This window comes from Paramacrobiotus metropolitanus, unplaced genomic scaffold (genome assembly GCF_019649055.1).
Source record: "Paramacrobiotus metropolitanus isolate TYO unplaced genomic scaffold, Prichtersi_v1.0 Parri_scaffold0000012, whole genome shotgun sequence".
NCBI classification, from domain to species: Eukaryota; Metazoa; Tardigrada; class Eutardigrada; order Parachela; family Macrobiotidae; genus Paramacrobiotus; species Paramacrobiotus metropolitanus.
In genome coordinates, this window is record NW_026570232.1 from 111855 (window position 1) to 138445 (window position 26591).

The following is a 26591-nucleotide window of genomic DNA, read 5'->3' on the forward strand; positions in this document are numbered from 1 at the left end:
ATATTCGTGCGATTTTATTTTTCAACTAGTATTTCGGCATTTGTAGGATCGCTGCTCCATTCTTAGATCGGCGCAGACGGCGACCAAACACATGGACTATATTTTCCGGAAATGATTTGGTACTTGGACTTACTACACCGGAAACTAGGACTGGTTTCCAGTGTAGATCTTATGTTAAGTGTTCTCACACTTACATAAACTGGCCACGAGAGAGAGAGTACATTTTTATTGCGACATAAACTCGTAATTCCTACTTTAAATCGGATTTTAGAATTATTTAGTCCATTTTCCCAAGATTTTGCGTACTGGTACGTGCAAGGTGCAACGTAAGATACCTTCCACAATGAAAATTATCACTGCGCGATGGTAAGGTTTTTTATATCCAGAGTTTTCCTTCTTGTAACTGTTCATTGTATCGAAGAATGAGCATGTTAAAGATTCCAGATCATCCTACAACGCGACTAAAGCGTTGCCGGTAGATATTACGGATTTGAATGATAATGTACTAGTACCACTCTGTTGCAAATTCATCGTTTCTTTTTGTTCATTAAATTTATGAACACCTAATCGGCTAATCGTAAGTAATTATTTTAAATCGAAGTGCAAGTCCGTATCGACCGAACTAAAAGGTTTTCTGTCTGACCTGGTGAAGCAATAAGCGCCGTAAAATCACTTCGTAAGGCACGAAAATATTTATTCCAATGACACTCTTTGGTATAAACAATAAAAATATTAAAACTCGAAACAACAATCTGTCGACAGAAAGTAAAGTAAACCCCAACTACATACCCAAGGTAAATCTTAAAATTTGGATAAAAATAATCAACAACTCATCACATTTCAGCAGGGGATTGTCTCAACCATTTTCGTACTAACCAGTCCCAACTGCGCACATAACAAGTCCCAGACAACGGTCAAACATCTTGCGAGTGACATTAAAACAACCAACTTGAACGACACTTATCGCGGTAATTAACGTTTAATGTTTCCGGTAATACTGCTGGATGCCATTCGGGTTTTTCCCCTGTATCCACTGTATTCAACCATCCGGTGCAGTCCTCAAACATGCAAACGGCGGGCATGGAAAATGTGTCCACCAGATGTTAAATAGATGGATAAATTTCCCAACACAAACACCGGATCGATTTCTCGCCCGCTCGGTCTGGTCTGGCCAGTGCACTGAGTCCAATCACTCCATGATGTAATTCCATCCGCTGGTCAAGCTTCCTCTCCTTTAGGCGCGCTGACCGCCGGAAATTAATGCATACCACAAATCGCCGCAAAAGGTTAAATTATCAATCCGCCTGTCAATTTGCAACTGAGATCCAAATATAGCTCCACACACAGTCAAGTTCAGCTGGCCAGTTGTGCCTAAACACAATCACCGGTGCACCCGCCCATTAACATCATCCCCAACCACCCGCCGGGGAAATCCGGGTTTGGGAGGCAGCGGCGGCGGGGGTGTGGCCAGCCGTGTGCGGGGCGTGATCACCGGCGATGAATCCGTGGAGGACGTTATTGTTTCGGGCAGGGGGATGCGGGTTCGCGAGGGAATTGCGGGCGTACTCACCGGTGACGAGCTGATCGATGTCCTCGTCTCCGCCATACTCCTGGCGTTTATCTTACAGGCACAGCCGGTCTGGTGGTATCTTTTATAACACTGTGCGCAAAGTTCCGTCAGTCCGCGACACGGCCAGTAACACAAAAGGCACGGGAGACACGTCACCGACAACACACCCAGCAAGGCCCATCGGGAGCAGCAGTGTTTGCCGTAGCACGCGCAGGGATTCTCCACGGTCTTATCCATTTCGTCCGCCGACCAGTTGGTGCAGTGATAGAGAAATCCCTTGACGCAGCTCATACAAGACAACTGGTCGACCACGCTCTCCGCCGAACACTCCAGGTTGCCGTTACACAGCCAATAAGAGGGTAATTGTTTGGGAGTTATGCAAGCCGCACACCGACACCGTCCGCATTCGGGACAGATGATGCCGCCGGGTTTCTGCACATCCGGTTGGACACTAATCCACGTCTGCTCGGGAAGGAGCTGCTTGTGTCCGTGAATGGCACACGAGCCGGATTTGCGTTTTAACCGCAGCGCGTCTTCCTCGAGTAGCACTGAGTGCGGCTGTTTGGTCAGGAAGTGATCCGTGTCAAAGGTCGTCTTATCGCGTAATTTATTCGCGCCGGTATGATGATGGGCTTTTTCTTTGCAGCTGACAGGTGCATGCAGCGCATGTGCGCCGCTGTCGCCACCGTACCATGACGGGGGATGAGTTTTTTCCGCCAATTTGGCCGCCGCCGCCGCCGGTGAATCGACATACTCGTTACGGTAGCGGTCGATGTGGGGGCGCGGCTGGTCCAAGCGGATCGCGGCATGGCCGGACTGCGCCGACAGAACAGCCAAACGGGGATCGCCGGTTACGCTGCGCTGCGTCATTGGTATAGTAGACGGTATGGAAGCTGCCCGTTGTCCACTTCCATTGCGGCTGTCCATTGCATGTTACTGAAGAATTGTGCAGCCGTTTCGCGTTTGCCTCTCTCTCACGAAGGAAATTTCAGCCCCCGAAAGGATCCCTTTCAAAATGATGCTTATCACACCCTGTTCCCTTTATGCGTTCGTCTCTCTTCGCGGCTTTATTATCCGTCTTCTTTGATCGTGCATCTCTGCAAATGACACAAAGCATACCGTTAATTAAGTATGAAGTTTCTGTCATGTTGCAAGACGAGGCGAAAAGATATTTTGCATATATCGTAATATTATCTGATCATACGTCGCTGTGCGCATGAATGCACCCGGTAAATGTCTTAAAAGTCCGATCATGATTCATACTCAATGCATTTGACCGTTAAGTAGCCATACATAATACTAAGAAAAATGTCTTCGGACAACATTTTTATTTCCGATCTAGGAGTAGCTTAATTTTCAGTTGTAGATGCCGAAACAATTCACTGAAGCGCGTCAGATCTTCAAGCAATTCGCATTAAAAGTAAATTTGTTCTTCTCGTAACACTTACAGAAAACTAGTCACACTGTTTAAAGTTACTATGGTCGGCTAATAAGCTTAGCTGCAGTTCATATTATTAGCACATTAGTAAACTGTTTATAAAGGCATTTTGCGTACTTTGTTTGATCACCAATCGCGTTTTATCATAAATCGCAGCCATATAACCACAAACAACAACAACACATTCTTGTCCAGTTTTGCACTGAACTAGTAACTACATACTCGTATATCGCCGGAAATGCACTCCTTACACGTTAAGGAAACGTTAACGTAGCAAACACAGCAAAATACGCGGTTCGAATTGAATGCACCCATGCCGATCCGACGTTATGATTTATTTTGTTAACCTTTGGAAGCAAGTTATCAGTGAATTAATCAGGCGATCAAAATTAGCACTGCCAACATGGGTGTGTCGTACAGTATATATATTTTATCTGCACGACACACTTTCATCTGCAGAGATTTCTGCACATCGACTGGCTTGCTTACGTCAAACGCTAAAATATACAGAAAAGCACACATTTCGATATACGTAGTGTGGCTTCGTATATTTTCAACCGGCTCATCACTCACAGGGTTAAACTTTACAAGCACTTAATAAACGAGGTCCGACGATAGCGTCAGGCGGACCATCATTCAAAAAATGCCGGTTTCTATAGGCCTCCATGTAAAAGCATCCACAGGCTGTAATATGATGCAAAGATATTTTGATCCATGCGAGCATGACAAGAATGCAAATTGCAATCTGTGCGCTTTATTCCACTCCCGCATCGTCCCAAATGTGCATTCCATAAAAATCTCGCAGCATCCCATTTATATCACTGAGCAATTTCTTAATTATTACTGCGCATGCCAGAAATAGCAGCTGGAAAGAGCTCTCTGCCGTGAAAACTGGAACAAACGCTGCTCGGTGATCATTTCGACTAACCTTTTTCATGATCATGTAACATGCATTAAATGGTTTCGTTTCGGCACATAAAAACAGTCATCTAACAAGATATATGCTTGGTTGGAAAAATGACAGTTTAGCACTAGTAATCAGAGCACAGGTCCGGTTGTACGGTTTCGTGCGAACATTAATAATTAGACGGTTTATTTCATTAACTCTTTAACATAAAAACTAAGCGCAAGCTGTAGATGAAATCTAATGGTCTGTCTTGTAGTCCAAAGAAAGTTTAAACTGAAGGCTTTTCCGTATTTACGGAACAATTCGACGCTTTTGATTCTTGCTAGGTCAAAATGCGCGTTTCGATATAAGAAACCAAATAGTTGAGTGGCTAACGGAACTGACTGTTTACTTGCACACAGTGACGGCCCGAACATTCTCAACGAGAATAAATGTAAGTACTGTACTGTAATTGTAAGCGGTCTTTCGCATGCGAAATAACATCGGCACATGGACGCATAACACAACCGGATGTGTCGAAAGATGCGACCAGGCCGATAAACGGCATTACCATCCTTCTTGAATCAGCAGTCAAAGCGACAATTTATAAATCTAATATTCATTCTATAATTACTGCGCAGTTTTCTAGTAAAAATACCGTAAGTCAAAAAGTAAACAACGATTGCAACAGGTTCATGACAAATACGTCACAAGAATATTTACACGAAATCAAAATTCTCCGAAAAACAGAAAACCTAGAATTTTGTTTTACTGATTGTGAGTTCTTACTAAAAATCATCAAAAAATTTTTAAAAAGTGACCAAGTACATTTAAGTTTACATCATAGGTATATCTATATTATCATTATTAGTTTATTACAAGGATGCACCGCGTTGGTGCAGTATAAAGGAAAACATGCGGGAATGGAAAAGCCGCTTTGTAATCAAGTACCAAGATTGGCCAACAAATAATGATGCAAAATGTGAGGTTTACTTTGGGATTAGTATGCATTGGGATTTTGGTAATACGCGGTGAACATAGCGCTGAATGGTTCACAATTTGTACACCATTACGGATTTGCTGCCTGAAGCCGAGCACAATGCCGGTCATGAATGGCCGCCGGTCAGTCAGTCAGTCTATGAGAGAGCAACACTGCAGCACAGGTAAACAATAAAATCGTATCCGGTGCCATACAGCCAGCTCTGTCTCCGACTGGCTCTTTTTCCTCTCTATCTCTCTTGCGTCCGCTAGTATGGGATAACTATGGCTGTTTACTTACTTTATCGCGCTTGCAATCAATTCAATTCATAGGAGAAAACAAACCCCAAGTTTCTATTCATCCCGTCGTTGCCTGAGCGAAATGCGCTTTCAATCTTTCATCACAAATCTCACCTTACCATTTTCCTCTGCCTTTTATGACTTTTCATCGTGCGCAGTGCACATAGCCGGTTTTACGCGCACACAAGGACAGTTCTGACCTGTTGCATAGAATATGAGCCTGTCAGCTCAAGAGATGTGCTGGATAAGGATTGAGGATAGAAACCAGTCGAGCCACTTTCGAACAGCCAACATGCATAATGCAGACCACTTGCCGCTCATATTCTGCGGCTTCACGATTTTGTAATTTGCGGCCATGTCGATAAAATTTGGTTAACCATCAGCGCAAATGTCTAGTATGTCCAGCAGTCATGTAATATGTAAACATTTTGATTTGTCCAGAAAAGCGCCATACAAGCACAGTAAGTACGCGAATTGACGGATATCTCCGATTAACGGCACCGCAAAACAGTCACTAACAGTTATAATAACTTCTCAATCGATCAAATAATTCTCTACACTTGATTCTAGAATCAAAAGGATTCGAAAAATAATCCCTATAAAAATTAAGTAACAACATCTGCATCAAATGCTTTACTACTTCAAAGCGTGGAAACGGAAACTAGACAAATAAATAAATTTCATCAAACCAACTATGCAGTTTTATACCATCACCACGTAGCATTTTGTCAGCTGCCAGCTGATCACATGTCGTACACTCGTACTTTAAAATAATCACAGACACACAGTTCCCGTTTTTCGTTACAGTGAAACTTTAAACATAAATGGCAAACAGTTGAAAAACGGTACTCATTAGCCGTTATGATATACCTAATATCACGATTAACTTTAAATTTCCATCGATCCTACTCTGAGGTAGCGAACGCTTTCGAAAGTGGAACAACGCTCAGAATCCGGAACTTACATGACGCACAGAATCCGGATCGCGCTGTTGTATCATCCATTTGGCAGCGTCTCTATGAAGCGGAAGTGCAGTGACGTAAAATATTCCTTTTAATTCCAGTTCATTCATAAAGCAATTTCTGGTGATAATGATTTGGCAGACCTAGCCCAGTTCGGTAATTTCAAACGGAGATATTCCAAAGAAATTTCGTTCAGAAATTCTGACTACGATATATCTGTACTGCAGCGTACGCTCCGAACGAGAATATGTTCGCATATCAGAATGTTATCGCATATCTCGGTCTCTTGCCATGACCAAGTTGCTGCTGCTGGCGCAGCTTGAATGAAACAGAACTCTACGGCACGTTGTGGTTTTAGGATCCACCTTCCGGGCCCCGGCCAATCACAGCGCGGTTGCGGCAGTATTCTGGTAGCAATGTGCTCGTTACGCTGGTTTCGGTCTCTACCGGCGACTATCGAATATATCGCTCGCTACCCGGTAAATTGCCGTTAAATGTAACCGATAATATTCAAAAAGGTTTATTTTATGGAGTGCGTTACGTTTTGCGATGTGTTTATTACCACAGAAAAGCGCTTTTCTTGAAAGCAATTACTACCTTGAGATAAATCTAAAAGTATGAAGCAGAAGAACATGGAAAAACCGGTACTCGAGTGCAACGTCTTGTAGCTGCTTCACGACACCGGGCAAACACAAGCAAATTCGAGTCTCTAAACCCGTGCTTAAACGGTGCTTTGTATATGTATTATGTTCAGCTAATATAAATCAAGAAATGCACACATATTTCTAATTTGATTATAAATTGGGCACAGAAAATGATGCAGTGCAGTGAATGCCCTTTAGAAGACCTTATATCTATATACTGTATATAATTCAGCCATTCCAGCTTCCGAATAGTACACGTAGTACGATATATGTATTGTAAGTACTCAAATAAATAATATCTGTAAAAACCTATGTGATTTCCCTGATTTGGGAGCGTTAAGATAAGATTTTTTAGTTATGATTGGCGCATACACTCTAGCAGTAACAAGCTTGATTATTACTTTTATCCATCCATCCAATTGTATGCTACCACTTCAAAGATCTTAGTTTATAAAGACGAAAATTTAGGTACTTCGTATATCATTCGTAAAATATTGCACAAGTGTTTCGTTTAATTTCATGTTTCATTGATATTTACAATTTTACATCTGAAACTTCTGTAAACTTTCGACCGGAAGTAGATGCCGGCAGCGATATGCATCTGATTTAAAATTCTCATCTGTTCCGCAACAATTGAGCAAATTTTGGATTGCCATAAGTGTAATGCATGTAATTAATTTAAGTGCCGCGTAAATCTCATTGCAGAACTTCTCATAAAGCATTTCTCACGAACTCCATGGACAATTAAGCAGGAGATCATAATGAAAATCTTGCGGAGCTATGGGAATGAATCAAAAAGAATGGATCGGAGCAGCACGCCATTTGTAGTCCACATGTGCGAGACGGCGAGTCTTGTGCTGCTGGGATATTTATTGATGTGGATGGCGTTAGGAGATGCTTTTCTCGTTACAAGGAGGAGTTTAGACACATGCTGCGCGCTTGACCAGCTCGTGCGCTGCTGTCCGACCGCGCTGTCCTGTCACTCGCCAGCATCATCCATCCTCATCTCCACTCAACCTTTCACTGCGCACAGTCGCCAAACGGGGCGCCAAAAAAGTAAATTACCGCGTAGAAAAAGAGCGGGAAGTACTGTTTGTTTCTTTCTGCAGTAATCACCACCATCCATATTCGCCAGCTATAATTACGCTGCTGACTGACCAGTGGTCACGCTATACAACTGTCGTTAATGCTCATATATATATACCGGTATACGCTTCTATAACAACCTTTATTGAGTTCCGTGTACATAATTAGACTCGTTTTATACTGTACTGAATATTGTACAGTAATACTAAAGCCGCAAATTTGATTTGACTGTTACTCTAGCAGACTTTAGCTTGCATGCTAGCTTATGTTAAAAATATCCTTGCTTTTTAAATGTCGGAAATTATCTTAGCGCTTAAGATGAATTTTTCAAAAATTCAGCGTAGAACACGATGGTGTTTTACTTATTTTGTACGAGTACTTGTTAGAATGTGCCCATAATTGTCAGTTTTATTTTGCTTTTGGAAATTTCTGTCTGATTTCCTTGAATTAGCAACTGCTTTCACTTGTTGAAAAAGCACGAATCGTACTGTACAATGAGTGCATTGTAAGGTAATTTGCAGGACACACTGAAATGGACGGGGCGAATTTGATATGGCAGCCAAAACGTTAACATTTGAACCTTTTGCCGCGTTGTCGAATGGTAATGGCCTGATTAACAATGGACAGGCTTCTTTGGGGCTGCTAGATAGTGGACGGGCTGCGGCGATGAATGGTCGCGATGTCCTGCAGTTCGGATACTTTTAAAGCAGCGTGGGAAACGCCACTCCCACATGGTGAGCAGTGCAGCGCACAGCTCAGCTTCCTGCTTCTTGAACGTGAATGCTGCCTGTTTGCTTATTAACCGTCTTCCTTAATTTCATTTCTCCACTTTTGAGTCTGTGTACCCAGAGCTAGTAAATCCCTCCATTGAGTGGCGCTGCACGAACACGGCAAATGACTGAAATGAAGGATAGGCGTCAGCCGAAATACAGGATATGCATTTGCAGATAATTATTCGTCTTTGCTAAATGAAACTCATTTCGGACTCGGCGCGCGACACGAGAATTAACGGCGGAGCGGTCGGTGCATGTGTGCAGACCAATGTAAAACTTGTTTGCTTCTTACTCACATAACCCCTGCAATCAAAATAAAAACGTATGAAACGTATGCACATAATATTAATCAGCGCAAAGAACTGTTCAGAATGCAATAATTTTGTTACACAATTCGGTAAACGTGAAATTAACCTTAATCATAAAAACATTATGAATTTTTTCTTGGAAATTAATGCACTTTTAAAATGGAATATTGTATAGAAGTATATCTTAATTTCAAGGTAAATTTAAGAAACTTTTCATCTCGTTCGTCTCCAGCATATAGAAGTGTTGTTAGTTTACAAGAAAACAAAATTAGCGAAAGAAAATGTATTTATACACAATGCGAACATTTATGTACATTGTATACGCCAATGCTACCCTTTCTGAAAAGGCGTGGTTTGCGATATTCTGATATTGCTTTGATAACAGCATAAGGCTACTACGATATGACGGTTGCTTCAGCTTCTCTTCCTTGAATAATTGCCTTCTTAGTTTCCTCAAACGTTTTTATGAATGATACATATGCACGGTATCTAATTTTGCAATGCATCTGTGCAAGCGTTGCCGAGGGAGATCCGCTTAATGAGCGGCATAATTAACGAATGCAGGAAGGTATTTACTTAGCGCGGTTGTCGAATCCTGCTGGTTAAATAACGTGGGAACCAACCTGTTGCAGCGCTGCACAGTCCCTATCCTGAGCTAAACGGACAACGGTCGAATGGGAAAAGCTGACAGGTGCACAGTAATAATGAGCACAATGGATGATTGTTATGGTCAGCAGAGTGAATCGTGCCGGGCAGTAACCATCGCAAACGGACGACAGGATATATCCATTCAAGAGACTACTTTTATTAAGCCATACGTGTCACATCTAACGCTCCGGTAATCAGGCGCGTAAACCGATTCCTTTTCATCGGTTCCTGTTTCCCAGACCTACATTTCTTGTTTTCTTCCCTACACTCTGTTTGCATCCATTCCACTCATATGCGCCCATGACTGCGCTACATTAGTCACCTGTGACCTTTAAGATTGAGATTTACCTACACTGCTGTGTTTGTCATACTGCTTCTGCTTACGTATACGGCTTATTGCTCAGATGTGGGGAAACGAAAAGATAAAATAAAACTGATCTAGCATTTCCCGTAGCATTCTTCCTTCTGTAGCATTCTTCTTTCCCGTAGCATTCTTCTTACAATTGACTTATCGGTTTCTTCTGTACAGTATTTCTGCCTAGGCCTGGAATGATTATCCAGATATCGTACACGTTTGTTTTTTGATATATTTAGCGAGGTACTGATTTTAAATGTTTTGTATGGTATACAATTTCTCTTAAAATATTGTCATGTACAGCTTTTTGCGTCATAAAGAGGGAACAAAATCTTTCGCTAAGTTGCTGAAAGGTTATATAACCTTCCAAAATATGGAAAGAATTGTGATTCTAATATACTAGAATTACAAGCGATTCCGCATCTGTTGGATTCAGAAGCTCTTTGGTGAGCTTTTCTGCCTTCCGCTTTGAATACAACCTTACGGAAATATTTTAATTTCGATTACCTCTGTAATCTGTTTAAAGTTGCCGAAGAAATGTGCGGTCTTGAAAGAAAAACCGAAGCAACCTGAAGCAATCCGTAACGCAGTAGCCAGGTGAGTAAGCCTAATGCACTGTATATATATTGAATCAGTTGTTAAAACTGCATAAACTGTAACGTAACAACAGGAGCGGCAGATGAGAATGCTATTTCTTTAAATCAAAATTTAAAAAACCTACCCAGTAGTGCCAGTACTACAAATACAATCTGACTAAATGAGGAGGCTACGGTCTATGTTAAAAAGCCAGCGAACAGCCTTTTCGCTGTCTTCGCTAAACGCATACCCTAAACCCGTAGCTTCCTTTCTTGCTCGCATTGTACTTTATATATTTACGAGTAATCTGCACTTGGTGCCGAATTCCTGCATAGTCGCACTGCGAATTTCATCATGTGGTTTTAGAGTACGAAAGCCCACGTAAACGAGGTGGAGAAATGTCCTTAGCGCGAACTCGAAGCAAATGATGTTTTCTTCGCTTGCGTGTCAGTCAAACAACAAGAAATCAAACAGTAATCAAATTATCATACAGATTGCAAAATACACACATTAGCATATATTTTCGCGACTGTACTACGAAGGAGTTGCATGCCGAAGCTCCCCGTCAGATTCACATCTGCCATCAGAGTTAAAAATCACGATCTACCAACAAACAAAAGCGGACACAAACTATGTACACGGACACGAATGAGCAGCCCCATTCCGCTGACGCAGCCCTTGTTATCCACTAGAGTTATAAAAGCTCTCATACCAAACATAACTTCACTCCTAAGCCATATTGTCACATTTGAGCAGCACCGAAAAAAGCATATTAAAATAAAATTAAGACCAACTATAATAAAACAATCGTTCATATCCTCACGAGGAGCCTCCGTCCGGTTTTCCGCCAGCTGCCCCAGAAGGCGCCTCCTCCGACGATTCTCTGTGGAAAGACACATCGGCCACGGAAGATTTCCGCCGCGGCCCAGCTCCCGCCAGTCCCGCGAACATTCCCGCCGGTGACGATTTCCTCCCGTGCCGATTAATGCGCCCCAGTGGCTGCACCGGTTGTACCCGCTCCGGTGACAGAGCACGCCGCAACAGCGACTTCCCCTCACTCCCCGACTGCGGCCGGGTAAAGGACCGCCCATTCCCGCCGGGCACCGGAATCGCTTCCTGTAGTACCGGTGCCATGAGTGGGCTGGGTGAGCGGGAATTCGGGCTCGGTGGGGCGGGTGAGGGCGGCGCCGGCGAAGGTGTTCGCGCCAGCGGCGATACAATGGGCACATGCCCAACGGACTTGCGCCGGTTCCGATTCCGCATCATACTCATGGCTTTATGCTTCAGACCCAGCAAGGAGCTCGGCCGACTGAAATGTGGAACCGCGAAAGCCGGACTGGGCATGGGAGAGGGACTGGCAGGTAAAACAAACCGTGAAATCGGCGGCGAACGACAGATGGCGGGTGGCGACCGCGGAACCGGTATGCTGGCTTCCCGCGAGCACTGTGTAGCGATGCTGGGTGTGGGCGACAGACTGCCTTCACAGGCCGCCCGCCGGTCACTCAGTCGGCGAAAGAGCGACGAACGTCGACGGATGTCGCGTGCACCACTGCGCCGCGACCCAGAGTTCTTTTTTCCCCGCTTGGCCATCTTGCTCTCAGCCAGATGGCGTTTCTTGCCGCCGGATTTGATCGATGTCTGATCGAGAGGAATGGTCCGCACCGTGATCTTATCTCCACCGGAGGCCATCAGTTGAAGAACCTGTGTGTGTAAGAGGCCTTGAACGCGTTCACCGTTGATATGTGTCACCAAGTCATTCTGCCGCACACTGCAAACAACAGACAAATAAAACAAATGCCGGCTATCACTGCATAGTAAACAGGAACTAATGGGCAATACTGACACCTCCTCTGTCGCCTACCAATCAAAAAAAGATGACATTATCGAAAAATATGGATTTATCGCAAATCAAAGCGACCATGACTACAACCGGGCTCACAACAAAATTAAACAATCCAGGCAGCACGGAAAAAAGTAAATTTCCCAAGGGACAATCTCACAGCGGTCGTGATGAACCGCGGCACTTGATCGGCCAAACAGCTGCACCCCCCAACCACAAACGAGATCACTTACCCAGCCTCGAACGCACTTCCTCGCGTGTCAATGCTCTGCACAATATGGTGCAGCACGTAGACATTGCTGTCGCCAATATACACGGGCAATGCGGCTAATGTGAAGCCGAATCCCCGAGGACCTTTGCGGATGATTAGCGGCGGATTGAGCGTGTTGAGCAGAGGAGATAGTTCGCGTGAAGGGGATACATCACGTGAACTGGTGCTGGACGCTCCCGGTGACGCCATCAGTGAATTCACTCGTCCGGGTGCCGCTTCCTGCGCGATGGACAAAGCCAGCGCACTACTGGATTTGGCAACGGGACGCGACGGTGAAGCTAGGGGCGACGCCGGTATCACTGGCGACAAATGTGGTACGGATGCGGTGGATGCGGGACGCTCGTCTAACGGGCGGGCTTCGCTCATACCACTGTGGTCTTCGACGGAGATAGAAAATGTCGGCAAGCGTGGGTGTGAACATGGTGGCAGGTCCGGATCCAACTCCACAGTAGAGTTCGACCATTCCCCGCTACAAAATCCAAAAAACAAAGGTTAGCACAGAGACTGTGGCAGTTATTAGGCTGGATTCAACTTCAAAATTTCTTAAAGTAAAATTCCGGAAACTTGTCGTAATGATTCGTAATTAATGTCAACTCGCAATTAACTGGCTAAATGTGAGTTGCAACAAATATTGCACGTATGAATCTTATGCTTCAACGATTTTTGAAATACTTCTTTTATAACATACGCCTTTTGCTTTTCGACGTGCAAAACTTCAAACTAAAGCAATATAAAATCATAGAGTTACAAATCTTAATTTTGACCTGCAACATACGAAGTTCTGGGTAGTGAACCCAAAGATTTAATCAACGCATTGCCCAGTCGTAGCACGACCAATTTAAAGATACGACATATAATACCAGCACGTACTTATTTTTACTGCATTTGAAATCTGGCTTCGCCAGAACGCCATAACCCTTGCTAAATGGCTTCTGGCATAAGGTCCATCGTTCTAAACTACTTTGCGATCTAACCAGTCTGAGTCTGAACCCCGCTAGTTTTTAGTCGACGTACCAAGTATTAAACCATTGATGTCAATGCTGCAAACCTCCCATGAATTTTGAAAGCTTTTTGAACACATTGCGTGTTAATGATTTCATCAACCGAGCACGAAAGTGATCACCTGCCGTATCCGACAGCTATTTATACAAAATCGATGTGCAGCAATATCATTCAAGTGCTATGAGCGGCAAATTAAACTGCATCAGCACCTCGATCCGTCGCGCATCTGTAGAGCGCAGGTTTTTTCACATGATATGTAATTACCAAGACAAAATATGCCAACCCAGCGATTAAACTGCGGCATCAAGTACCGAGCACGTGCCGTATTTACCAACCACTTTGACCTTTACATAATAACAAGTATGCAGTTCCTCCCCGTTACATGATATGCCAGCCTTATTGTGAAAACCTGGAATCTTATCGAAAACACTTATCGCAGCAGGATAAAGTAACGATCCCTTGTTATCTGTTTAATTTCCGTAATAAAATTCTAACAAATGAGTTACCTAGTCATGACATCACCGATCGGCGTTTCTTCATCAGCGGAGTTTTTAACGGTTGAGCTCTCGTCACCTTCGGAGCGAGTGGTACTGACACTAGTGACGGACGTGTCATCTGACAATGCGCTGGTCACACTGCTGTTGCTGTTCATCCGCGTCTTATAGGTGCGCCGCAGTTCTTCCAGATCCTTGTCACTACTCGAGTACACTTGGCTGTAACGTGGGGAACAGCTGGAAAAGGACGAGAACAAGGAATGTTCGTCGGAATCATCTGGATCGTCGTCGCACCCTTCCAGTTCGTGATTATATCTGTGAACCATTGATAAAACGACTGTCAGGAAATCGTCGACGTCATACATCAGGAAAAGGGCGCAACGGACTTCCTCAATTGATCACGAACTGATCGCAGTTTTAAAATTACAAAAACATTTAATCACAACACCGCGATCATTCACACGTGGCGTATAACAGTACAAGCACTTTACGAATCAGTTCAATATGTAATTATTGCGTGCATCGCATTGTAATACAACTCAACCTCCTCACGGCTGCACAATCCAAATACTTTATGTTTTATATTATAGCGTATATCGCTTTGATTTAAACACCTAACAATAGCTCTAATACCATGTTATGAAATGCCAGTTATTACACCAAGTATTGATAAGTAATTCGATAATTTCTAATCTTATTCTTTCAACCCCTTGAATTTGCATACAGCGAGTGAGACGAGAGAGCTTTCCTGGGTAAAGTACATATACTTTCCAGCTATGCGTTTTCCCAGCATCATGTGAGCGAGTGTTTACCCTGGGAGCTTTGTCCAATTAAAAATCAAAATCGATTGTCTACTTTTACATATTTGATGAGATCGATTTCAGTTTATTTACGGCCCAGCCACAATCGATCTCCAACAAGCACACACGATCACCAGTGCCTGACGTCAATTTACTTAACAGCCACAATACAGCCCAGTGACAGTGATCCCCTATTCAACAATTCATTCCCCATCTCACCTGTCGATACGGGAATCAAAATAACTTGTATCCTCCTCATTATCCAGTCGCGGAATGAAATCCACCTTGGTCAACATCAGCGATGCCCAGTCGATATGCTCAAAAAACACATGATCCTTCACTTCCTGCGCTCCACCCGATCCCAGCCTCTCATAGGGATTCTGCTGCAGTAGCCGCGTAATGACGTCCTTGGCCTCCTCCGGCGGACACAGCCAGTCGTCTTCGTCGGGCCATTCGACCGGTTCGTTGACAATGTGCATAAACAGCTCCTCCACTGTGTCACCCATGTACGGCACACAGCCAATTAAAAACTCATACAGAATGATCCCCATGGACCAGTAGTCGACAGACTTAGCGTAGCCTTGCCGGAGAATCACCTCCGGTGCGATGTACTCCGGTGTACCGTATACTTGCTGATCCCGAAACTGCTGGGTGGTACCCTCCAAAAGGTTGGTGGTCAAATTCATCAGTCCCATTTTCGACAACCCGAAATCAGTCAGTTTAATGTGGCCTAAGGAGGTGATGAGGAGATTATCGGGTTTCAGGTCACGGTGCACAATGCCGTAATTATGCAGATATTCGAGAGCTAACACGGTCTCTGCGAAGTATAAACGGGCCATATCCAGCGGGGAAGGGACCGATGCTCTTTAACAGAGTGGCACAATCCCCGCCCTACAGGGAATAATACATTTTTTATTACACGCACAAATGCAACAGTTCCACGAAATGTACATATGCTACGGAGAAAATATAGCTTTCAAATCTATTCACATTTTCATATTATTCGAAACGATCAGGGTGTCTAAAATTAAACAGTCTTGAAACGTACACTGTGCACAAGTTTACAGTAATTTCATTTCAACCATCTCTATGTTAGCAGCGTGTCAGGATTAGTGCGCTCAACCAAATCGAACAAGATTAAGGTCAACAGTCTGTCGAAAAATCTCATGAATATTTATATGGCCCCTATTCGGCAACCATAGATTAATAAAATAAAATATTATAGCATCCCTAATTCGAATGATAATTCACTTTCGCTGAAATGCGAAGACAGAGAAAATAGATCCGAGATCGGTTTGTAAAGGCCAATCTTAATCTTTTGCAATGCCTGATATTTTATGAGGTAACCATATCGCCAATCATGCTCAGCGTTATTTAAAATCAATTTTGACGAGATGGAAAACGGTTTCGTAATGTCACTTCTGATAACTGGAACCAGCACAAGTGTTTTTGCAGTTATTCCTAACGATCTGTTTCAAGCATGATTTACCTCTAAATATTCCATGACCAAACAGAGATGTTTCTTCGTTTCAAAGGAGCAGAACATGCCAACCACGAAAGGATTATCGGAAAAGCTGAGAATATCCCGTTCGGCAAACACTTGCTCCACTTGGTTACGCAGTACCAAATTGGCTTTGTTAATCTTCTTCATGGCAAAACGCTGGCGAGTTTCTTTGCAGCGCACAAGATAGACCGCACCGTATGCCCCATTACTGATCAATTTAATTATATCGAAATCATCTTCCTTTGGCACCTTTACCGCCTTACATGCCCGCTTCTCGCTCACTGCCGCCACAGCGGCATCCAAGTCCAATTCCTGCTGCAGTTCAGTGATGCGATCTCGGTTGAGTCCCAGCTTACTGACGATATACTGTGGAATGCTGTGGGTATCTAGCCGAATATTGGATTTCTCCTTGGCCTGACCTTCGGCCGCCTCCAACAAACTGTAGAACTCGGCGGGATTGAACTCGAGACATTCTAGCAATCGAGCCGGGCGGGCAATAAGCATTAAAATCTCTTTGACCAATCGGCTAATATAAACCACACTCCCGGGTGCCTTTTCTTTGACCTCACTGGCCAGCTTTTCCAACTGCTCCGACATTTCATAAAAGTACGCACAGGACAGATGGTTCTCCTGGGATTTCTGTAGACAATCCTGAGCCAGCTCAATCAATTGATGATGCACAAAGCGCGCTATACTATCCATATCATCCGACTCACTGCGACGACTATCGAGAAACTTTTTCAGCTTATCCTCCATCTGCACTTTGGCATTGGGGAAGCGATCACGATAAATACTGTTCATAAAGACTAATTCATTATCACAGGGATTAGGAGATCGTGTGGGACTGAGACTGCGTGAGCGGGGTTTGTGGAGGAGTAACTGACGCTGGGGTGACATGCGGCCAGGATGTTCACCAGCGGGATGATGAGACGGCGGACAGGGCGAGGAGTTCTGGATAACGGCCAGCGCCGGCAGACGTCCTTCATCGTAACCATGGTGACCCACCTGGTGCAAACGCTCCTGTGATGAGCACTGTGAGGAAATGGTAGAGCTCTCCGGTGTGTTGGTGCCGTAACCGGAAGAGGGCAAAGAGGTCACAGACCAGCGACGCCCGTCTTGAATGCGCTGCAGGATATGCGAAAAAGGGCATGCAGGTTCTTTCATGTCTGCAGGAGTGCCAATGAAAGGCGAATGAGCCCTACAGAAAACAAATAATTTTTCACATATGGAGCTGTAAACAAATGCCAACAAAAATGCCAGTGACACCCAATTAAGAAAGTATTTAAAATGGTCACTGAATCGCTTTGACAGAAGCGCTGATATAGGAGCGTTGATATAGGAAGTGCTTGACGTCAAGACGCAGGTTACAAGGAAAACAATAAATATTATCATGAATGCCGGATATTTATTTAATTCCTCAATTTTCGAATTACTGCCTGCGAATTTCACTTCAAGTTTTGGACCAATTATTTTGTGGATGATCGATAAAAATCTTTAAAGATTTGAACCACAGCTTGAGAGCGGTCAGCTACAGCCAGCAAAACATGTCAGTATATTGATGTTTTACTTGAATAATTAATATTACGTAAGCGTTTGCTAGGGCTTTTTACCACGCTATACACCTTGAACGTTTACGAATACGAAAATTAATAGCAATGTAATGAAGCGAAAGCTTTGTATGATTCAGTTTGTTCGTTACACTTATTCACTACCCTAGCTTTGCGAAAGAAATTATTAATTTTTTGGGCCAGTTGTTTCAAAGCAGTCTTGTATCGCAAGAGCCGAGCATCCATACGAAGTATTTGTATTCACAGCCAAGCCAGTGTTTATATCACCCAAATCAAGCTGCTGATATCAAAGAACAAACAGAAACCTAAACACACAAATGTCAATACTTTTACCCATACAAAGACAAACTCTTACGGCTTCTTGGCACATTTCCGAAAGTAATCAGATATGCCACCGTAGACATATGTAACAGACACACATTTATATTATTATGTCGAGATGATTCGCTCGCACAACAATTTTAACCGTGCTGAACCACATGACGTTTTTGTAAAAGCCAATTCAACAAATATTGCCCAAAACTAGACAGCGCATCGGCTCCTGCTCTGTGTTATAATTATTATATCTATATTTATATGTGCTTTCAAAAAGCTGACGACTAACTTTTACATACTTACAGACCGTATGTAAAAGTGACTATTTTACATACAGACTGTATTTAAAAGTGACTATATGATACGGTCACCCATCGGCCATCGCAATAAGAAATTTCGTGTGAAAAAATCAGCAATAAATTCCGCATTAATTGTGACCCCCACACTAATGGTAAGGTACTAGTATTCAATTATTACTAAATTAAGTATCACATGTGTATACTTACGAATTACTGCATTATTTATTGCACAGTATTACTATTACCAGTTTTGCGTGCACGAGTACTCATAATTTTGCAGAAAGCAATTAATGAGCTCATCACCCAAGTCATTACCGTCTGCATAACAACATGCCAATTTAAGATACCATACATTTCTTATTGTAAATGTATGCTCTTCTTCGGAGATTTTACAACTGAAACGAGCTTATGCGGCACAGATAATTCAAGAATACGAATCTGCGCAAGACAACAGACACAGAAAAGAAAAAAAGCACGCCTACAGTAAAAATACATTAATCATTTCCTATCAGTTCTTTCCCAGATACAATACTGTATCACATACCTCTGATTTCCACTACTGGAATGATGATAACCAGTTCCCAAATGACTGGCCCGGAAGCTGCGACTGTGTTTGCGTGTGGCCGGGGTCACGGAGGGGCTGTCCTTCCACGAAAAACTACTGAGCGCTGGCGCACTCTTACCCAGCTGACTATGTTTAATTTTCAACAAATTCGATGTCTCTGCGGCACTAGGCGCACCACTCGTCCACTGAAAAGCCACTAACTGATGGCCATGTCCACTGGGATAAGCCATGGATTCCTTCCGGCTGCGACTCCGCGGATCGTCCGATATGGTCCGGTGAAGTGATCGTGAGCTGTGGTAAATAGCCAGCAAACTCGGTTCCGTGTAGCTGTGCTCACTAATGCGACGAATTTCTGGTGATAACGGTACAGAGGACACCGATCCGCATTCCGACTCACACCGTTCTGTGTAGCTGCCGTCTAATGATTCCACAGCATCCAACAGCCGCCGACAATCATCCCCATTTTGCACGTTGTACTTTGTCCGCAAATCTTCCTCCGAAATAGCTCGCAGCTCTTCCAAGGTGAGATATTGCGGGAAATTGGAGCGGTAGTGCATAAGACGACAATCTTGCAGGATATGCGACATGTCGACTAAATGCGATGTGGATGATTGACTTAAAGCACGGCTGTAATCAAAGTAGCTTTCAGTGCCATGCTTTCCGCTTCCGGATGGATGCCTAATGACTGAAGGACTTGTACTGCCGTTACTGCGCCGCGATGATAAAGACACACTGTTACGGTGCATCTTTCAAATCGTGCTTTATTTATAATGGTCGATGAATACAACCAGTTGGTTCGTCCTGTACAATATCCCGCTTTTCTCACACCAATCCCGGAATCCGCACTGTGCGGTACGTGCTCACGAGTGTCTGTGTCCTAAGCTGATGACGTTCAAATCGGGTTTGACACTACTATGCAGGAGGATGATTTTTTCCTTGCCGATCACTCTGCCCCACTGCTCCATTGTCAAATCGTTATAATAAGCGAAACCCACAAGCGAGTGCTGCAGTCGATCCAGACCGGCCCATCAAATTGACGGAAAACGAGAGCAATTAAATTGGAACCGCGCGCAGGTTTCTGTCTCTCATGGCACCGAACCCTGTTCAACAAATAAGATCAGCGTTAACAGCTACTACTTCCAGGAGAAAACACAATGACAAAATGCAAGGATCATTTTGTTAAGGCCGTAAACGTGCATCAAATCAGTCGTTTCTAATTGCACATAACTGAAAGTCTTCATTTAAGGAAAATTTATTGTACGAAAACTCAGTTACAATATTGTAAAATTAGCCTTCGTTACGCTTGCCGACGCTTCCTTTCACTTCTCTGTGTACAAATCTCGAATTAGCAGCTTGACCTTTCTATTATACGAAGCCTTCCTTTAATGCAATTGCCTCCTAATTGTGGCGTTTCACGAAAGTACTACAATCGAAATAAAATACGAAAAAGGCAAACGACACCAAGTGACGCAAGGGTACCCCTTGTTCAATGTCGCATGATCCCATTGCTACTTTAGTCACACGAACACAACACTTCAATAAATCTACGTCACAAGCCATTAACGATGGCTCTTAACACAACCGAGAACAATGCTACAATGTTCTTGTAGCAGCGAAATAAAAGTCAAAATCCAGCCTCAAGGAAAACTAATCGTGTTCATTAGTACATCAGCATTCAGCAGATCAAGGAATTACTTACTTCTCACGTGCATGCAAGCCATGCATTACCTGAAGGTGGAAGCATTGTACGCTCACCTATACACTCAAAAGCCTGTTCTTATTTAAAATTTTATTTATGTTTGATTAGTTAATTCCTACTACACAGCAAAGTTAGTTGTATTTACTTAATCTCTACAGCCGTAAGTTCGTTTAAGTTAGAAAATCTACGATAAATAAAACCACTGTAGCAAGGATAAAAACGGAGAGAAAACTTTTCGGAATCAACAAATCGCAAACGTCGCAATTACAAGATTTCCCAAAGGCCGCAATCACCCGAAACTAGACCATGTCATCCAAATCATTTAAAATACTACTCTAGAAAAAATTTTGTTTAGAACTTTTTATTATTATGTACGAATAAAGAGAATAATTAAGCCGACATCACGCGTGTTGCTGCTAATCACGCACCGTAATTATAGTTACACATCGCGCACTGACGGCATAAAGAGGAGGCATAATTTCGAGAAACACAAAACCGAAAAAAATCTTCAGCTTAAGAACCAAGATCCCAAGCCAACAACTGCGGCCTCCAAGTTTTCCCTTTGGCAACAGTGACCGCACTTCCTCCCCTGATACGACAAAAAAATTAACGCATGTAAAAAACTGATTAAAATATTTTCCATCCAAAAATAAAACCAAATCGCTCCAATAATGGTAGTATATGACATAAGCCCTGATTCACCCAATTACACCGAGCGGTAACGGTGCCAAATGCTGTGAGGCAGAAGTGATTTATGGATACAAGTACCCGGTGTCGATACTTACGCCAGAAGAGTGAAAAAAACCAGTAGCCGGTAAGCAGGCCAAATCTGCAGCGAACCAATTCACAAGATGACACAAATTATTAACTCTAAAGCCCCGTTAGCTGGTTTTGAGTTGAGGAAGAGACTGCAAGAACCTGCGAAAAACCTCGCTTGCCATGCAGTTATAGCAGCGTACATGAGCATTATTTATTGCAGTACTGAAGTACGGTAAATGCTACGGTGCTTGCACGATGCACCCCACCTAAACAGCTGACGAAGTAAATATATTCATGTAACGACTAACACCAAGAAAGCTGACATCTATACAGCCTCGTTAACTGATAACAACTACTTATAACTCCGCCGAGACAAAGCAAAAATATACCAGATTCATAAAGCGAATAACTTAAAAAAACGGTAAGGTAAAACTGGTCACCCAGCATGCTCACATCCAGAAATGAAAAATCTGGTATTTTATCAAATACGAAATGACCTGCTGTGTTACTGGCAAGTGGCAACTGCCTGCCTGCCATTGATTGGCCTTAATTACTGCAGCGGAAGGTTTAGAGACCAGACTGATCATTACCTTCCCAACAGTATTCAAGATCAAAAATCAAAACCAAAATTAAAACGCAACTTTGACACAAAGTTTAGCTTCTGTTACCAAAGTTTGAGTTACATGATAGTCTCAAGTAACCATGTAGAAAACCGCTATTACATAATTTCTTCACAATTCGTTACCAACTTTGTTGCATATTACAATACACAGCACGATGTCAGCACTCAACATTGTTTTTATGGAAATATTATCGAATCCAAACGGAAGAGTCAGAAACTGCTTTCGTCGGAATTTAATTTCAGTAATATCAAACGGGTCTCATGACTGACGACAAGGAGTACATGACAGTTCAAACACACTAGACTAAAATACGGCATTTAATACAACAAGTCGAACAGATACGAAGAAGGCACGCCCAAAACTACCATTAATTTTATAACCCAGTATACTGCCAGTATAAACTGCAAAATTCGAAATTAGATCGCTAGACGATCATTTATGCTCCACTTCCTGCCAAACAGTAGGAAACCACTAGCAGTATGGTCATGAAATTGATACAGATGGTGCTTGAATGCTACAATATTGCTCAGTAAGGAATAGGCCTTAATGACCTTTACTACCAGATGTGAATTCCCTTTCAGCACACTGTGTGGTATAGTGCAATATGTGCAAGTGGAATGAAACACACATCTAATACAGGAATACTATCAGTCACTTAAAGAATCAAGTCAACGGAACTTCATTACAGCTCGGTTTCCCAGCCAATCCCCAAACTCCCAATATTCAAGATGTTGAGCCAATTCCCCCTGATCATGTCCTATCTGGCTGCACTTAAAGCACAACGTAACTAACCACATGTATTTCCTTGTCCTTCTATCCTAGGCTAACTGACACGGATCTGTCACGATCTACAGATTTCCGTGTGAACGTTATTGCAAATAAAGGATTTGTCAGTGTCCTTGTACACCAATACAGGAACAGCATAATGCAATATTTATCAACTCACCGGAATTACAGGTTATTAAAGAATCAACCTTTCTGTAGCCGAAAGTGCCCTTTATTACATGTCTCGGAATACACGATTACCTTTGTGCAGATGCACCGGACCAAGAACATTAAGTCGATCTACTTATCTATGGAACATTAAGTATCGATTTAAAATTATTATGCAGCCACTTGAAGGTTGGTTTGATCCAGACTACCACATCATGAAAACTCTGACGGTATCTGCGCGAATTAACCACCATTTACATGGTCCCCAGCCCTCTTTTTAAAAAATCTATATGATCTGATCGAAATTTTAAACACGGTTCGAGGTGTAAAATAATATAAAATATAACCTCTTCTAATAATACGGAACGCACATTTACGTATAAATTTATAAGCAAATTAGTGAATTTACTATGAGCTGAAAGTATAACAGGCAATGCCGATAACTTCACAAAAACAATTATTTCAAATTTAAAATTATCATAAAAACCGCGCCTAAGCCGCAATTACCGTTTCTCATATCAATTTAATGCCGTATATTACCGAAAATAACCTGAAGACGTTTTCCACCCAGTTACGCTGAGACATCGTGACTGTCCTGAAGGAAAACATAGGTAGTCTATGGAAAAAATATAAATTCACTGCGTATTCATCAGTCTACCTATAGTTTTCGCACATATGCCTTCGAGAAGTTGTCTATTTAGCTAATTCCGTCGCTTCCGTTTCAGAGAAATGCAGCTAGAAGGAAAGCTAATTAGAAAAATAATCTAAACCTGAGCAAGAATCACACAATCTATTATAGTGTAGTTGCTTATAGTCAGAAGAAGCTGAAAGCCGACCAATGTACAAAGGACAGACTTGTCTGCACTGTAAGCGGACGTCAGAGAAACGCCTGCAAACAATCATCAGGCAGCACCAACCTGATGGGGCGCCGGTGGCAGTCGGCACAGAGATGCTTATCCAGACGTCTTGATCAGCGCTGCAGGACCGGGATAGACGCCCTTCAAAGGGGACACACACACACGGAAATATACAATATCGGCTGGCCTGCCTGGTTGACGATGCTATTTGCTGACAATGACGACCAGGGCTACAGCACTTCCGTCACGAGGTCCACTGCACAACACTCGTTATCAGGTCCGACCTGCAACAAATACCATACTGTACAAGTGCGTTACGGCAGGCAGTGTAAATTAAGCGATAATGATATGATCGGTTCATGTAATAATGGCATTGGCCACTACGTGGCAAATGACGCTGCACGCGCTTTAATCAGCACAGGCAACCAAGCACTCACACACTCAGGCCAATTAATATACCAAAACAATTCGCAAACTCACAGCGATCGCATTATCTATGGGATGGAAAGCAGCTGAAGCATACTTGAAGAAGGGGCAATTTCAATTCAAGGCTCAAGGCTATTAGCTCTGTTAAATCGATCAAAAACTCCAACCGGGTTTTTTATCTCAAACGACACTCTCACTCTGCGACTTTCCGATGTCGACGTCGTATCGGGTTCAGGAAAGCACTTTCACCATCGTTTAATTATATTTCAAACATTTCGCTACCAGTTTAAATCGACCAGACAGTCGTCCGAACAGCAGTATCCGTAAACCGCGCACTTTTAAAGTCAACCGGAAAAATCATTTGCAATCACCTTAAATTGTGCTTGAAAAATTCGCTGAAGTGCACGCAGTATGTTGCTAACTCACAAAGGTACCGTACATCTAACGGAATAAAGTTGGTCAATCAAGTGCCAAATACATAATATGCAACTGAAGGGTAGACACTCGTATAAAAAAAAATATATTACAATAATTATTTTGATATTAATGTCCATCCATCAGTTACTAGTAAGTGCAGAAAAAATTTTTCCTGTGGGAATACCTTATACTATGATGCTAAAAATCATCTCACTTCTGAACCATATTGTAATTTCGGAAATCAAAAAGTTAAATTAGGTTTTTGGATTTTTTTGTTGTACTTCCAGTTTTCGTACACAAATTCAGAGAAAAAAATAGATAAGTAACGGCGCATATAAATAACTGTTCTGCCAAGTTGAGTAATTAAATTCCCAAAATTCAATTGTGTCATCCGATTCATCACTAGTTCACTATCAACTCAGACTAAAAGTGATACAATCACAACAGTTAGAGTATGACTTGTCAAAAGATATCATTGCATCAAGTAACTAACTATTTAGATTGAAATTCGATGAATAATTTTGTCACCCTATCTGTATCTGACGAGTACAACGTTATTTTATTGTAAAATAACATCAATATACTCATTTGACTGTCAAAGTACTAGATCTAAAACACTAAAAAAAGTTTTGTAGTATTCTTACCAACTAAACTTAGCGAGTGAAGGCAGATAATTATTATTATAACCCAAAAAATTGGTAAGAAAAGAAAATCAAAACTGAAATAATTGCTTTACCAATCTCTGACTTACCGCAGCATCCTCAAGATTTCCTGATGCACATAAACTGCTCAAGAGTAAACCACTGCAAGCAAATCTTTAACTGCTAGCATGAACACACAGGAGAAAAACTTTGGAGGCAGATCAGGGAAAGGCTTTTGAATTCGTCGAGTGTCGCATGGAAATGTCGCAAATCTTACTTAAGTTACAATTAGGAGGGAAATCAAAAACATTAGAGTGATTAGACGAATATTGCAAGCAAATCACAGGAATACGTTCCACTGGAATATTATTATGTTATCAGTTATAAATCCAAAACACAACTTATTCTCGTTGGCCTGATATTCTGATGAGGAATACCCGTAATTCCAAATAAATAATAATATGGAAGCTCCTCTTTCTTCGCCGTTGCCTAGTTCTTCCAGTGTGATCAAGAAAGCAGATCAGCTGCGCTGTACTCACTCGAAGTCAAAAGCGAAGAAATCTAGCTGGCTGCAGTGGCTGGCAACTTGGGCTCCTCAGTCGTCATTACTCGCAGGCATTACTCATCATTCCTCTGCTGTAGCGGCTTAGAGCCAAAGCGGCCAAAGTACTTATTTTTCTGCATGTACTGTACCCTACTGTACTGTACCGTGTCTGTACAGTGTACGATGTACAACCGTACAGTGTACAGCCGTACCAGAGAGGTTACATTAGGGAGCATCCATAAATTACGTACGCAGAAAACCACGGTTTTTTCACCCCTCCCTCCCCCTTCGTAGCGGTCCGTCACGTTTGCTTGACCCCTCCCCCCTGGTTCGCTCAATCGCAATACATGGAGATGACCACCCCCTCCCCCCGGGTTCGTCGGGGTCGTCACAGCTTGTCACGTTTTTTGGACCCGTCCCTCCCTGGTTCGCTGCGTACGTAATTTATGGATCCCCCCTTATGGCTACATTACCTTAAATACATTCTGGCCGTACAATGTGCACCACAAA

The 26591-nt window shown here is 42.7% G+C and overlaps 2 protein-coding genes across 9 annotated transcripts; both read right to left on the reverse strand.

The window, feature by feature from the left end:
- Window positions 1-686: 686 nt before the first annotated feature.
- On the reverse strand, window positions 687-6414 carry LOC129584052 (protein sprouty homolog 4-like). 8 transcript variants are annotated; one of them, XM_055476143.1, is made up of 2 exons: window positions 6137-6414; window positions 687-2667 (listed from the first exon to the last, which is right to left on the reverse strand). In XM_055476143.1, the coding sequence occupies exon 2, from the start codon at window positions 2495-2497 to the stop codon at window positions 1382-1384; it is 1116 nt and encodes a 371-aa protein (XP_055332118.1). In that variant the 5' UTR covers window positions 2498-2667; window positions 6137-6414; the 3' UTR covers window positions 687-1381. The 8 variants fall into 8 exon arrangements, with proteins under 8 accessions (XP_055332118.1, XP_055332124.1, XP_055332122.1 ...); XM_055476149.1 differs by lacking the exon at window positions 6137-6414 and adding an exon at window positions 6043-6062; XM_055476147.1 differs by lacking the exon at window positions 6137-6414 and adding an exon at window positions 5929-6011.
- Window positions 6415-10939: 4525 nt separating this feature from the next.
- Window positions 10940-26127, reverse strand: LOC129584051 (microtubule-associated serine/threonine-protein kinase 3-like). Its single transcript, XM_055476141.1, is given in 11 exon segments — window positions 10940-12292; window positions 12598-13104; window positions 14144-14446; window positions 15151-15779; window positions 15781-15822; window positions 16421-17633; window positions 19162-20282; window positions 23737-23791; window positions 23855-23931; window positions 24114-24337; window positions 25648-26127. Coding segments are annotated over 7 exon segments (4410 nt in total). The 5' UTR covers window positions 19929-20282; window positions 23737-23791; window positions 23855-23931; window positions 24114-24337; window positions 25648-26127; the 3' UTR covers window positions 10940-11343.
- Window positions 26128-26591: the final 464 nt, after the last annotated feature.

Coding starts and splice junctions, on each gene's coding strand:
- LOC129584052 (XM_055476143.1), bottom strand. CDS start 2,497: ATGGACAGCCGCAATGGAAGTGGACAACGGGCAGCTTCCATACCGTCT.